The sequence below is a fragment of the Ovis aries genome, chromosome 2 (genome assembly GCF_016772045.2).
Source record: "Ovis aries strain OAR_USU_Benz2616 breed Rambouillet chromosome 2, ARS-UI_Ramb_v3.0, whole genome shotgun sequence".
In the NCBI taxonomy this organism is placed as follows: Eukaryota; Metazoa; Chordata; class Mammalia; order Artiodactyla; family Bovidae; genus Ovis; species Ovis aries.
The window spans coordinates 209,791,477-209,806,157 of record NC_056055.1 but is presented as its reverse complement, the minus strand read 5'-3'; the positions used below and the strand labels follow the sequence as shown (position 1 = coordinate 209,806,157).

At 41.0% G+C, this 14,681-nt stretch overlaps 1 protein-coding gene across 3 annotated transcripts in view; it reads right to left on the bottom strand.

Moving 5' to 3' along the window:
- CCNYL1 (cyclin Y like 1) overlaps window positions 1–14,480 on the bottom strand; it is a 36,004-nt gene extending 21,524 nt beyond the window's left edge. For 2 of the 3 annotated variants that reach the window (XM_004004867.5, XM_042244107.1), the window contains exons 1-3: window positions 13,873–14,480; window positions 3,332–3,406; window positions 1,165–1,199 (exon numbers count right to left, since the gene is read on the bottom strand). In XM_004004867.5, coding sequence (XP_004004916.3) covers window positions 1,165–1,199; window positions 3,332–3,406; window positions 13,873–14,098 — 336 coding nt within the window. In that variant the 5' untranslated portion in view covers window positions 14,099–14,480. The remainder of the gene's footprint in view (window positions 1–1,164; window positions 1,200–3,331; window positions 3,407–13,872) is intronic. The other variant, XM_004004868.5, reaches the window with a different exon arrangement.
- Between the last annotated feature and the right edge of the window lie 201 nt (window positions 14,481–14,681).

The following is a 14,681-nucleotide window of genomic DNA, read 5'->3' as shown; positions in this document are numbered from 1 at the left end:
ACTGTAAATGAGAAGACAAGAGGGAAACCTCTCTGTTACTGCAAAGATTAGTTTCAACCTAGAATTCTACACTTTATCAAATATAAGGAGTTTCATAGAGGCTAGGTCTTGATAAAATTTTTGCCCATGTGCCTTTTTCCAGGAAAATGTGCTCCAGGAAAACAAGGGAGTATAGCAAGACAGAGGGAAACAGAATCTAGGACATAGGGGATCCAACACGAGAGAGCAGTGGTGTGAGATCCCAGGTGACTTCACACAGACACCCCAGGAAAACAGGCACAGAGCCCGTCTAGGAAACACTAGCATGCAGGCGGTAGGAAGACAAAAGGTTGGCAAAAAGTGTCTCCAAGAAGAAATGGAACAGATGTGGTTTTGTGGACGGAAAATATTTCTGATAGGCATGTGACAAATGTTACAACATTTGGGGGAAAAATAGCTGTTAAAAAACAGGCAAGTGAATATAGTCAGGAAATTGATTCCACAGGAAAAAAATGAAGACTGTGAAAACAGGGAGATTGGTCAGGGAGCTACTCAACCGTGTTTGGCTGTGTGAGATCATGTTTGCTAGAAAAAGCAGAACTGGATTATCCTGAGAAATGCAGAAGTGCTTAGATTTCATTAATATTCAAGAAAAAGAATGAAAGGTGCACACGGAGGCAGCACAGAGAACTATATGGCTCAACAATGAGCAATACTTGCTTAGTCATAATACTGCAAACAGTGATTCTGATTTAATAAAAGCTGATGCATGTAAAGGGAACAGGAGGAGGGAATAAAATCACAGTGGATGAGGAAGTTAAGATTTCACCTGCTGTGCCAAGAAGTCAATGAACAGTGCTAAAAATTAGATTACCTATTACACTTTTATTACTCTGGTTAAAAACTAAGATGAAAAATTTAAGGCAAAAGAACTTGACGTTGATCTTTATGCTATAACCATATTATTGAAATTTAACTTAAATGTCAGGACCCTTAAAAAAAAGGGAACTACTATGTCAAAAACCTTTCTGAATATACTTGATAATTAGGAACCAGAGAGTCAGAAAATTTATAAATAAGAGGTCAATGCTAACAGTATTGGATCCATCATACTTTTTAGGAAATCATGGCAGACATGCTTTTAATTGAACTATTGATTTCTCAACTTTTCAACTATTTACTTACATGGTTTAAATGGTTGCTCTTCCTCTTTTCTCGCACTAAGAATAAAAAAAATTAACTGATGAATTCCAATACAAATACCATAGAAAAATAAGTCACTAGTTATCTGATGGATTACCAATATACACAATGAGTTAAAATTTCATTCTATTTTTAAAAATAATTTCCAACAAAACATATAATTTAAATCACCCAGCAAAATGAATCCTATAAATAGTATCTAAAAACTTAGTTTTACTATTTGACCTAACAGATACTCTGTATGAGGTACAAATCAAAGACTTCCCATTTACAAAAGAAAAGGACACAGTAAATTAGGCCAGGTGAGATATTTAGCTAATAAAAAATTTACCAGCTGCACAGTATGTAGTATTTTCTAGTTCTACATGTACTTTAGTCACCAGGATTAACAGATGACAACTCTAAGAACCAGTTTCTGGTCAAGCACCCATGTCTCTGGAAGCATCCTGAACCACTTATTGGTCACCTACTCAAACACCCAAGTTAAAAAATACAGGGTCTTCTGTATGCAAGACAGGGAAAGAGACACAGATGTGTATAACGGACTTTTGGACTCAAGAGGGAGAGGGAGAGGGTGGGATGATTTGGGAGAATGACATTCTAACATGTATACTATCATGTAAGAATTGAATTGCCAGTCTATGTCTGACGCAGGATACAGCATGCTTGGGGCTGGTGCATGGGGATGACCCAGAGAGATGTTATGGGGAGGGAGGTGGGAGGGGGGTTCATGTTTGGGAACGCATGTAAGAATTGAAGATTTTAAAATTTAAAAAATAAAAAACTGGAAAAAAAAAAATACAGGGTCTTTATACACTGGAAAGCAATCTATAATCTTTAACATGTGTGCTGACCTCACTGAACATACATCAAAAGTACACAGAACTGTTTTGCTCCAACAAAGGCCAGAAGAATATAAGCTCAAAGAGGGTCTTAGGCCACACTTGTTCCCATGGCATCACAAGCACGAATTCCTTTAGACAGAGGAGACAGGGGCATGGGGTTGTGTTTCTTTTACTCTCTCCACCGTCTCTCTACAGTGTGAGTAGCTCATGACTCTGGAAAAGACTGAGAAATACAGTAATCCTAACTAGAAATAACTGCCTCAAGACAAAGTACACACACTTTAAGAAAATGCAGGCGCCCCCAGGCAGGAGAACAGGTGGTGCACTTGGAGAGGGCGTGGTGAGCGCTCTGCGCCCCGCCCCCTCACCTGGCCCTCTTCCTTCTGGCTGTTCCTGAGATAGACCCTTTGATAAAAACCGGTAATCCAACGAAAATAAGAGAGAAAAAGAACCCTCAATTTTTTATTGTGCTGCATTACTTCAAATATTCTAGAATGTTCACTTCTTGTATTCCTGCTCTCATAAACAACCGAAAAACTTGACCATGTATGGCTTTTTAGCAAATAAACTAGGATTTAACATATACTAAGGAAGACAAGCAGGCAAGACAGGCAGGGGTGCAAAAACTTCCAGTTCTGATTCTTATCTTAAAATAAGCAGGACACCAGAAATTTATACAAGGTTTCCCATACTGAGGATAACCTTCTAGAAAACCCCATATGGCAGGCACGTTGCTCTGATTACCCTGGCTCAGCACTACATTAGGATGAGAGAACTTTGGAGAGCTAAAAGTTCTCACAAGAACTTTTAAAAGAACTTAAAAATTCACACGAATCTGGATGTGAGAGAGGTTCATCTGGGTGAGCACTGCAAAATGGTGCCAAAATCACAAGACTCGATTCCCATACGTAACAACTGATTTTTTTTTAATTAAATGAAAACCTAACTGTGACCTAAACCCTATCATTCATCTTTAACTCATGTGCTCTTGGAGCAAGAGGAAAAGGACAAAGTAGCATGGAAAAACAGACCACAACTAAGTCATGTGGCAAGCTGACTGTGTTGATAAAGAAGTAGCAGAGTGTATAAACAGATGGTCTAAGTGTTTCCCTCATTAAAACAGTGACACCTAAAGGAAAAATGTATCATCACATATTAAAATGAAACATCACATATTGAAATATAATCACATATAAAAAATAATATATTTAAACTACTCTAAGTGTCTTTCCGTATCTTCCTAAAATACACAAAGACAGTTTTCAATCTTTTTCTCAGGGGGTGAGGGGGGGACACCGTCTTACCGTCCGTTTGAGATTTGCTCAGGAAAATTGTGCTTGCCCTTGGGTGGTCAGATGGGTTTGATTCCAAAGCTAAGTCTGCACAGGAAGGAGAGAGAAAGGTGTGACAATTAGTGGAGTAGAAAAAGACATGACTTTTAAAACAGCTACACATTGATTTTAATCACGTTTAATAGCCTTAAGAAGAGCTTTTAGTAATGGCAAGAAGGAAACTAGTAAAGGCAACAATATAAAAATTCTATTGGGAAACAGAAAAATTGTAGAAATTCTCCATACATGTGGAATAAAACCAGGGCTATATCTTAGGCTTTTTTTTTTTTAAACTTGCACCTAATCTATGCCTCCCCTCCTACTTATTGATTAAAAATTCAGTCACCTCTCTTTAAGCTGATATTACTGGCACATTTCAGGAAGTCTCAAGAAGTTATGCTACAGTCAATTACTGTCAGATACCATCTCAAACTATCAAATATGCTATAACCAAATAAGCTGCTTTTGGCAAATGTTCTTCAGACAATCCAATGGCTAATTCTAACTCCACTCAACAGTTGGCTGCTGTTTATCTAGGGGCTATTCATTACGGCAGATTTAAGAGGAATACATATAAGAGTTCAACGTTCTGATCCATAGGAACACTTCTAGGATAGTGATTTTTAACTTTGCCCTCTATTTCCAAAGCTAAACTCTCACTTCTTCCTTTCATGGTGCATGATTAATAGAAGGCTTCAATAAGAGCACTTTCTGGAGCACATCAAAGGGCTGCTTGAAAAAAAATTTGCCCATACCTACGTAAAAAAGGTGGGTCTGCTGGCAGTTCACTTTGCACCAAGGTGGGACAGCCTTCTATTCAGGCAGAAACACCAAGCAAGCACAAGCTGACACACTGGACAGTAAGGTTGTTGTTTAAAACAAACATAAAAGCCCTATGGGCAGTTACTCAGTGAAGCCTACCTCAAACCAATTAAACAATCTTTCAAGAAACTGGACCAAGATTTTTAAAGGGTAATAGTTAAGGCATTATTTCCCAAACCACATAATAATTGGCCTATTTTTAAAGGTGAGTTTGGTGGTCAAAGTGATTTACATGTTATCCCTGAGAATCAAAAGACTATATACATTGATACAATAAAAACTAACCAGTCCAGTAGTGAATTCAGTCTAACCCAGCATTTCACAAATGTTATCTACCTAAAACCTTTTTCTTCCCCAAAGAAAGAATTTTGCATGAACAGTAATTTGAGACTTCCTGGTTTAATGGGAATTTTAATGTTACTGCCAGCACTAGAAATTTACATAGGTAAACCAACTGCTTTGTTCTTCATGAAAATTCCTTCACTGCATTTGGAGTTTATTAAGCTATATTTGGAGAAAATATTCAACAGCTTTATGTAAAAGACCCATAAAATTATTTTAAAGTTTTTTACCCCCTACATATTTGAAAAATGGGACACTGGGAAAATAAATTATTTCAGTTGTACACAAAGTTAACAGGCAGAGTCTTTCGACCTAAGGCTTCTGAAAGGATTCATGACTACTTATCTGTACCAGAAAGTAAACAGGCTATGCTGGAATCTAAAAAATAAGCAGAAATGCTTGCAAAGTAGCCATATTTTTCATCAGGGTTTATGGCATGGTAAAATTTAACAAGAGTCAATGGAAGTCCAGGAAAAGTAAGCGTCAGGATCAAAGAGAAGCAAGCTTTAACACACACACACCCTGCCAAACCAGGGTGTGCTACTGGTATACTATGATGTGCTACTACGGATCTATATACAGAAAGCAAGAAGGCTGAGGTAAAAGAAATGACAACATGCAGGAAAAACGTAACCTTGCCCAAGTGACCAGAAAAGAGCTGGCACTCCCCCTACCCTACCCTAGAGGTTTCAAGGGTGGGCACATGACCTAGAACTGGATGATTGATCGCAGCTTTCCCGGGACTTCCCAAGAAGCAGAAAAAGGCAGAGCAGTACCCTAGGCTCCTTAGCCAATCTGGAGCTGCTGGACACTCCTCTTGCCATCATGAGGGGAAAGGCTTTTCGGGAAAGATCAACAGAGGAGAGCAAAACTGAGACAGGCTGTGAGATCACTGAACTCCTAGGTCAAGTACTGCTTAATCTACTCTATCAACTCCAGTTACCTAAAAGTCAATGTATATATTTTTAATTTAAGCTATTCTGAGACATTTTCTCAAACTTGCAACTGAAAGAGACCTGGTTAACCAGCAGTACTGATGATCACACTGAAGGTGGGGAAAGGTAAAAGTCACTTGCTCATTCCTTTAACAAATGTCATGAACAAAAATTTGCATGAGCCAAAGTGACACTATTTAAAAATTAACCCACAGATTCACAACCCTTTAGTTGTTTTCCTTATACATTAGAAAAAGCTCTAATTAGTGTATTATTTATGCCTTCTTGTTACTAACAACCCTTCTGCATCTGACTGTTGCATATTTACTGTTTAATGAATACACAACAGCCCAGCAAGTGTTATTCCTATACTGTACTTAGCCAATTCCTTATTGCTGGGGTTTAGCAATAAGGGGTTGCTGGGGTTTACAACGTTCTATTCTTTGATGAGAAAACTTTTCATCTATTGTTCTACAGCTTTTTAAATAAATAATGGTTTTATCTCCTTAGCAAAGATCTTCAAAAGTGGGATGTCTAAGCCAAAAGGTTGGATCATTTTCATGGCTCAAGGTACAGTGCTAAACTGCTTCCTGAAGAAGGTGGGGCCACATTAATGTATAATGCGACCAATCATGACAGTTTTAGTTCCTACGCCTGCTCTGTATAGTTGCGGGGGGAAAAGTCCTACTAACAGAAATAAGGAGTAGCACTGCAGATCTAATCTGTATTTCTTTTGATTACATAATTTTGACCACTTTCCCATAATTATCAGTGTCATTTCCACTTTGGTGAGGTGCCTATCATTTATAGGTACTAAACATATTAGGGCCCTACTGCCGTCAATTTGCATGAAAGTGAAAGTGAAGTTGCTCAGTCGTGTCCGACTCTTTGCGACCCCATGGACTGTAGCCTACCAGGCTCCTCAGTCCATGGGATTTTCCAGGCAAAACTACTGGAATGGGTTGCCGTTTCCTTCTCCAGGGGATCTTCCCGATCCAGGGATCGAACCCGGGTCTCCCACATCGTAGGCAGATGCTTTAGCGTCTGAGCCACCACGGAAGCTCCAATTTGCATGAGGTTTTCAGAAAATATTAATCTTCTGTTTACAGCCTATGTAACAATTTTCTATACAACTTGCACTTTTTGCCAGTGAAAACTACATCACTATTTTATAGACTTGACAGGTAAGCCATTAGACAGTAAACTCATACATACACACAATATTTCTGCACGCTCCATTAACTGTTTTGCCAAGAGTCTAAGGAGACGATGAATAAAATCTACCATACTCTTCACTGTCACAAAGGTAAGACTGTCAACTAGGAAGCACCCTTCCCCTCATCCCCTCTCCCACAAGCACATACAGTGATGTTGAGATATTTTGAGAAATTACTGTGCATTTTATATGTGAATTCTTCTTAAAACTACTTCTTTAGCAATCTTTAAGAATGTTTTAGCCCAGGAGAAATATTCTTGAGCTCATGATTAGGGGTTATCATTAAAGTTATATTTTAAGACCCATCACTTTTATATTACCAATTTAAATTGCAACTTAATTGACAGCATGATAGACTTATGAAGAAAATAGATGACTAAAAAAAATTAAGCTCAGGTCTTAATATAAACACTCCCAGAAGGAAACCTGTAAAATACCAGGTCATTGAACGAAGAAGGTGGGGCCTTCCTGTTAGGTTGGTTTTCCTCCAATCTAACATTCTATCAATCGTGAGATCCATCTCAATTGCAGATGTTAAAAACGTGAAAATAAAGGCAACTTAGAACAAATAAAATGCATTACCGAAGCCTAAAAGTGTTAAAATTATGCTGTCAAACTGTCAATAAATGATTTTTCCCTGTCAAAATATCAGAGAAAGGGTAGTGACCAAGAAATCATCTGACAGGAGACTGATGCCAACATGTTGACTTCAGTTCAGTTCAGTCACTCAGTCAAGTTCCACTCTGGGACGCCATGAACGCAGCACGCCAGGCCTCCCTGTCCATCACCAACTCCTGGAGTTTACCCAAACTCATGTCCATCGGGTCAGTGATGCCATCCAGCCATCTCATCCTCTGTCATCCCCTTCTCCTCCTGCCCCCAAACCCTCCCAGCATCAGTCTTTTCCAAGGAATCAACTCTTCACATGAGGTGGCCAAAGTATTGGAGTTTCAGCCGTAGTATCAGTCCTTCCAAAGAACACCCAGGACTGATATCCTTGCAGTCCAAGGGACTCTCAAGAATCTTTTCCAACAGCACAGTTCAAAAGCATCAATTCTTCGGTGCTCAGCTTTCTTCACAGTTCAACTTTCACATCCATACATGACCACTGGAAAAACCATAGCCTTGACTAGACGGACCTTTGTTGGCAAAGTAATGTCTCTGCTTTTTAATATGCTGTCTAGGTTGCTTTTTATTTCATGCTTTTTAATATGCTATCTTCACTTAATATATCGCAATTAAACAGGATTGTCAGCATTTTCTGGGCCAAATTCAGGGCTCCAGTTTACTTAAAGGTTTACTCCATTTACTGAACCCCTAGTAGTATACTATACTAGTTTTATGGCTAATAATACATTTCACGTCTTACGATCATCCGGTGTTTCATCCGAGCCCACACTTTCCACCCTAGCCAACTGGTCCTTGCCCGCCGACGCTGAACTAGGCTGTCTCACCAGAGGGCACACAGCACGCTCCTGCGAGGCCCTCGACTGCTCCTGCTTCCCTGGCTTCTGACCATTCTGGCTTCCAAACTGCTTCTGAACTTGCCTCCAACTCGGCTCTCAGTTCTGCCTGACCTTAATCCTCAATCAATGTTGTAATAATCATGACCAAGAGATGATACACAGGTAAGTATATCTGGTTTTCTGTATTTCTAAAGAGTACTTAGGCTCCTTGGACTTTTAAGAACCTTTCTGGGTTGCAAGCTACGGTGATTTCATTTCACATTATGCAATGTTACTGTTTTAACTCTTAAAGTTGTATTACTTTAATACCCTAAAAATAAACAATTTTTTTAAGAGGGGTGAGAAAAAAGGTAGTATTTCAAAGCAGAGCACAAAATGACATCAATAAATTCTGTTCCTATATATCATGTATTTGGAATTTACAGTCCTCATCTATCAAGGTTTTAAAAATGAATAAAACCTTGGACAACTCTGTACCTCAGAGAAGAATCTCTACACTGCCTAACTCAGAACATGATGCGAATCAAATGAAATTCAAGAGCAATGTATACACCATAGCTTCACTGAGTTACATAAGCCTCTTTGCCATGACAAGGCTGCGATCCATGAGGGGGATACACATATAAAGCATAATAAATGACACATCAAAGCTTTCACAAATTAACTAAAAGCCAAAAGTGAACATTTAGCATCTCACAGGAAAATTTATCTCCGCTCATCACCCTCAGCCAAATAGTATCTTAAATAAACACTGCTTTGTTGTTGTTCAGTCACTAAGTCGTGTCTGACTCTTTGCAACTCCATGGACTGCAGCAAGCCAGGCTTCCCAGTCCTACACGAGTCTGAGTTTGTTTGAGTCAGGCTACCCACTAAAGTAAAGAGGATAAGAGTACACAAGGGGAGGCATTTCTCCTAGTGTTCTTCCTTTTTCTTCTTTAATAAGCAAATACATATCATTTCTCCTGCTTCTGTCATGGAGATTAGTCTATATTCTCTCCCCATTTTTTTTTCAGGTTAACATCCCCTGGAGATGAAGTCATTAACAGTGGAGAGAGCTCTTTCACAGCTCTCTAATTCTTCACTGTCTGGATGTGCTAGTTTACCAGTCCCTTACTGGACATCTGAATTATTTCCAGTATTTTGCTCCTGAAGATAATGTAACATATGCGGCCTATACCTTCAGAATAAATTCCTTTAGTAGGATCTCTGGATTAAGTGAGACTGCGCCAACTTCCCCTTCAAAGGGTTGACCAATTTCCCATTTCTACCAGCAATATATGAATGTAACTTTCTTCACTGTCACCAAAGAATGCAGTGCCAAGTTTCTGAATTTTCTCCCAATAGAAGCTACAGTAGTTGTATTTTCATTTCTCTTATGTGTGAGGATATGTTTAAAAGCCATCTGCATTTCTTTTTCTGTGACTTGTCCCATTCATATTGTTGTTAGCCTACTTTTAGATTCACTCAGTTTCTTCAAGTCAGCCTATTTTAGGCCCTTATTGATTTTTTGTTCAAACCACTGTTGGCTCTCAGCTGAGCGCTGCACCAGCCTCCTAGTTGGTCTCCCTGCTTCATTTTACCCCTGCCCACATTAGAGTAGCTGGTCTGCTCTCCTGCTCCTCTCCCCACACCACCTTCCCCTTCTTTAAGAATTATCATTCCCTTGCATATAACCTTTCAATGGTTTCCCATTACAATTAGACTAAAATCCATATTTTTTCTTGTCAAGGCCTACTAGACACATAAGGCCTTAATCCCCCTATATTCCTCCTGGCATTCTTTTTCACTCAGCCAGCCACCCTCTTTCTGTCCTCTGCCTACACCAAGCACATTCCCTTCTGAGGACCTCACATGGCTCCCCCTCACTCCTAGGATGCTCACTGGTCACTTAAGGAAACCACCCCCAGTAACACTGCCCTCCTCCCCAGTCCATGATCATCATTTTTTTTCTTCTCAGTGTCTCGCTACTTAACATTATTCCTGTGTCATCAGCCCCGAGGTACCTCTAGGAAGTAAAGACCAGATTTAGGGTTTGGGTTTTGTCTGTATAACCTCTGTTTGTCCTGCCCCTAAATGGTGCCCAATAATCATCCATTGCAATGTACCCCAGATCATTTATGCTTCTCCCAATTTTCCTTCATCATCTAAGATTCCTTCTAATGCTGTCCTTTGATGTGTCTTTCACCTAAGACCAGCATTAATTTCAGATCTCTTAGAGGGGTAGTTTAGTTACTCAGAATCAAAGACACCGACAGGTTACCAAGAACCTCAAAAACCTAAGAGAGGAAATCTACTGTTCAGTGAAAAATCAACAGGAACTTTAATTTGGGGAAAGAACATTTAATGTTAAAATACCTTAACTACAAAATGACTCACCCTATGAATTAAGTCATAAGACAAAGTGTACTACCAAAATTCTACAGGGAAGTACATCACATCACTTTTTATGTCTGTGCCCAGAATAAAGCAATATAATGGGATTATAAAAGACAACCATAAAGGATGGGTAAATGAATGATGCTCCAACCATTAAACAGGTGGTAAAAAGCAGACTGTACAGCTACACGCAGCTGCATGGAAATCCACCCTGGAGCATGCTTCAGGTGTCAGCGTGGTTCCAGGAACTTCCTTCCCATCTTCACTTTACAAGAGAAAGTTACAAAGTGGCACACAAAGAACAACTTCATACAACAAACACAATGTTCTGTTTATATGTATACGAAAGGTTCAGGAAGAATCAACACCAAAATATTAATAAAAATTCTCGATATTCTGAGTATGAGTGAACTACTTTTCAGTATTTTGTAAATCTTTTACCTCAAATGTTTATTGTTATCAAAAAAGTTAAAAAAAAAAAAGTGTCTCAAATAGCTACTGAAAAGAGGAAAGACCTGTTGCTCAGAGGTTTTTTTTCCCCCATTACGCCGTCAATTCCTTCCCTATCCACTCCTTGGAGGATGGAAGGAAGGAATCATTTGAGAGAGCACCTTGCACCAGAAAATGAGCAAAATTCCTAAGGGCAGAATATAAAGGCTGTTTGAAAAGCTGATGCATAATAACAAAATCAGATAATAGGACCTTAGCATCTTATTTTCTATTATTGACACTGATTAGATAACACTATTAAAGGCAAGGTAGCAACAAAATTATTTTGAGTCTATCTGATATTTATACTAGGTTCTTTAGGAGTTAACTGAAACAGCTTGAAGAAATCATGTTCTTCTCAAAGGTTTCTGAAGAACAAGACACAGCATCATTTATGTTTGATTTTGTCTAAGTAACCAAATAATTCTTCACTGCAGAAAAGCCAAAATGTTTTATATCAATGTATTTCTCAGTTTCCAGGGAAACTGATATAAAATTGTCTGAAATAAAAACATTAAGAGCAAACTTCCAATGTGCTTGCACTTTACATTTGGTGTTCTGACCTTGTTTCTATGGAAACTTAATAATAGGCAAATGCTGAAATTGAGGTTTCTCTTATCACTTTATTGAATGCCAAAAAAAAGAGAGACAAATTTAAGTAAAATTTTAATAATCATGTCAAACACAAAAAGGTAAATTCTGTACTCATGAACTCTCTTTTTCTAGTTCCCGACTTAGCACTCCTCCTCACTAAATGCTTCATACCTTACCTGCCTGCTTACCAGTTTCTCCGAATGTCCCTCTGTCCAGGGCATTCTCAGCTTCAATTCGAGGTCAGCAGAACAAACTCCTTAAAATATACCAACATGTTTACCTGACTGGTTAATTTAGGCTATTTCATGACTTCTTTTATTCCTATCCATTGTAGTAAATGTATATAGAATGGAGAGGTAAATGTTGCTTCTGAGTTGTGAACAATAAACTCAAATGGAAATAATCAAAACTGAAGTTGAGATAGGCCTAACTTACAGACAAATTATAAAATAAAAAGTGCGCTCCAGTTCTCTTTGAGCACCCAACAACTGAATTTGCTGGATCTACCACTCTGAAGGCGGTCTCTTCTGTTCAGTAGCTATGTTACACAGTTATTTCAGATCTCTAAGTCTTGGCTTCTTCATTGGCAACACACGGAGAATATTCACAGGTCTTATTTATAGATGGAAGGGTCAAGTGAAATACACCCGAAAATACGCTGTAAATCTTAAAAGAATTATGCAAAAGTCCAACTACACTAGCCTACTACTGTTTTTTAAAATCACTTAGAGGCTTACCTTATAGCAACAAACTGAGCAATTTTCACAAGTATGCACAAGTTTTGTTTTTAAAGCTACAATTAATTTATATAATTTATTCTTTCACAGTATCTGACAGTATCTGAAAAGGGAGTACTTTCCACTTACAAAGCCATATTCATCATATGGGTGAGTTCACAGGCTTACCTATTTTAACTTTGAAAGAAATTAAGTAAACCCAAATAAAATTTAAACAGAAAAGCTATAAGACATTTTCTCTAAAGAAATACTCTCTGGCATTTAAATGAAACAATTGGGCCAATGGGGCTTTAACATCTTCACGACACAATGTTTTCTACCTTAAAGAACACAGTCTTTATTAATGAACCACAGTGTTATTCAGAATCTTTTTTTTTTTAAAGCTAGAGCCGTCCAGTTTCAAAATTCTAGAGGAAAAAAATCAAACATTTTCTCTCCTCTGCTCCATGACAACCCACGCCCACCCCCAGTCATTTCGTCTTCAGAATTTTACCTGAACATTCTGAAAGTTGAATAGGATTCCACTGGCAGGAGGGGGTTGGAAGGAGAGGTAGCCATGGAGACAACTTTTCTGCAGGATCTGCCATCTTAACTGCCAAATCTTTGTATTACAAATAAAAGTCTGAATTTCTTTTTTCTCCTTTGAAACTTTTGACCAACAGTTTCAGGAACCACCCCCACCCCTCCCTTAGAAGAGGCAACATGCAAGTGGTTAAAGCTGGGGAACTGAAGACATTTTTGTGTCAAAGTGGGACTGTTAATCAGAGCTCCGTGAGGTAGTCTTTCGGTAAAAACAAACAACAAAACTAGTCCCTGCAGCCGTTGCAGTAACGTTTCACTCCGTTTACAGTTTTTTTAAGCCCCACTCTCACCTTTTTCTTTCCTAGCGTGTTCAGATTACAGTTAGAATAAGGTCGCTTCAATCAGGACAACTCTAGACAGAATTTTACTTAACGCCACACTAACTGTCGATCTGTTTTGATTTTAAATAACAAATCCTAAAATCTGTCTTAATTGTCCCGAATATCAACTATCCTAACGAGTGGAAGTGTATCTAGATCCTTACCTCGTTCCTTCACTTAGGTACCATCTGGATAGGTAAGGATAGGGAGATGGGATGGATATCGCCGAAGTTGGAAGTATTTAAGTTTTCATTGAGAAAAGAAGAGAATACATCAGAAAGTCTTTACAAAGTCCCACGAAATGTTAAATAGAATCACGAACAGGAGGGGCCTCAGACTTGAGGGTCTCGGGTTGGGCTGCGAAATGGGAATGGGGGAAGAATTGGGCGTTCGGGTAGAGAAGAGGGAGAGAGACTGGCCGGACGCGACGGGGAAAGAATAAGGGGTGGGGACACCAGGCAGGGCCAGCCTCCGTCCCCGGTGCCCAGCCCCGAGAGAGCCAACTCCAGGCAGGAAGGAGCCCTAGGCGGCGGCTCCCTCCAGGGGGACCCGGGGGTCGGCGGAGGCCAGAGGTAAGCCCGAGAGCAGACGGCGCCGGCCCCGCGAGGGGCTAGGCGCGCCGGCCGCTTTCTTACCTTCGGGCATCTCCCGGTCGCTGATGTGCTGCAGGTGGTGGCCTTCACCCGCTCCGAAATCCAACTCGGTGGGTTCCACGGCAGCCGGCGCCGGTGCTACTGCCACCGCGTCTCCGGCCGCCGCCTCGTAGACCTCAGACTCGTAGTCTGGCTCCGCCGGCCCCGCGCGCCGGCCCAACTTGGGGCTGGCATTGGGGGACACGCAACAGGTCAGCGTGTTCCCCATGGGGCGCCTCCGCTCCTCGCTGCCGTCGCCTCTGCTCGGCCCCCGACTCCGCCGAGCTCAGAAGCCGCCCCCTCCCCCAACAATGGCGCGGCGGGCACGGGCAGCCCCGGGCTATGCCGGGGCTGCGCCGCGCATGTAGACGCGGCCTCGCCTGCCTCTCGCCTGTCCGCCCCGCCGCCGGGCCCGGGGCAGGGCTCCGGCCCCGGCCGCACCCCCGCTGTCTCGCCGCCGCCGCCTCCCCGGAGTCAACTAGTCTGTGAAGGCGGCGACCAGCCCGGCTTATTTAAAAGGGGTGGGGACCCGACAAGCGCTGAGACGCGCAGCCACTGCCGGGAGAGAGCGCGGTCGGAGCTCCTCCTCCTTCCGCCGCCGCCTCCCGACTGAAAGGCGCTCGCCTGGCTGGCCCTTGCCAACCGGAACGCGTCCTTCGGTCACCTGGTTACGAGGGACCAATCACACACAAAGTTTCCTCCCAGCGCCCGCCTCAGAGAGCAGGCACGTGACTCACAATGCCCCGCCCCCACCCTGCGGCTGCTCCGCCCCTCGAGTGGCGCGCCCTGGACTCCTGTTTCCATTCATCGTG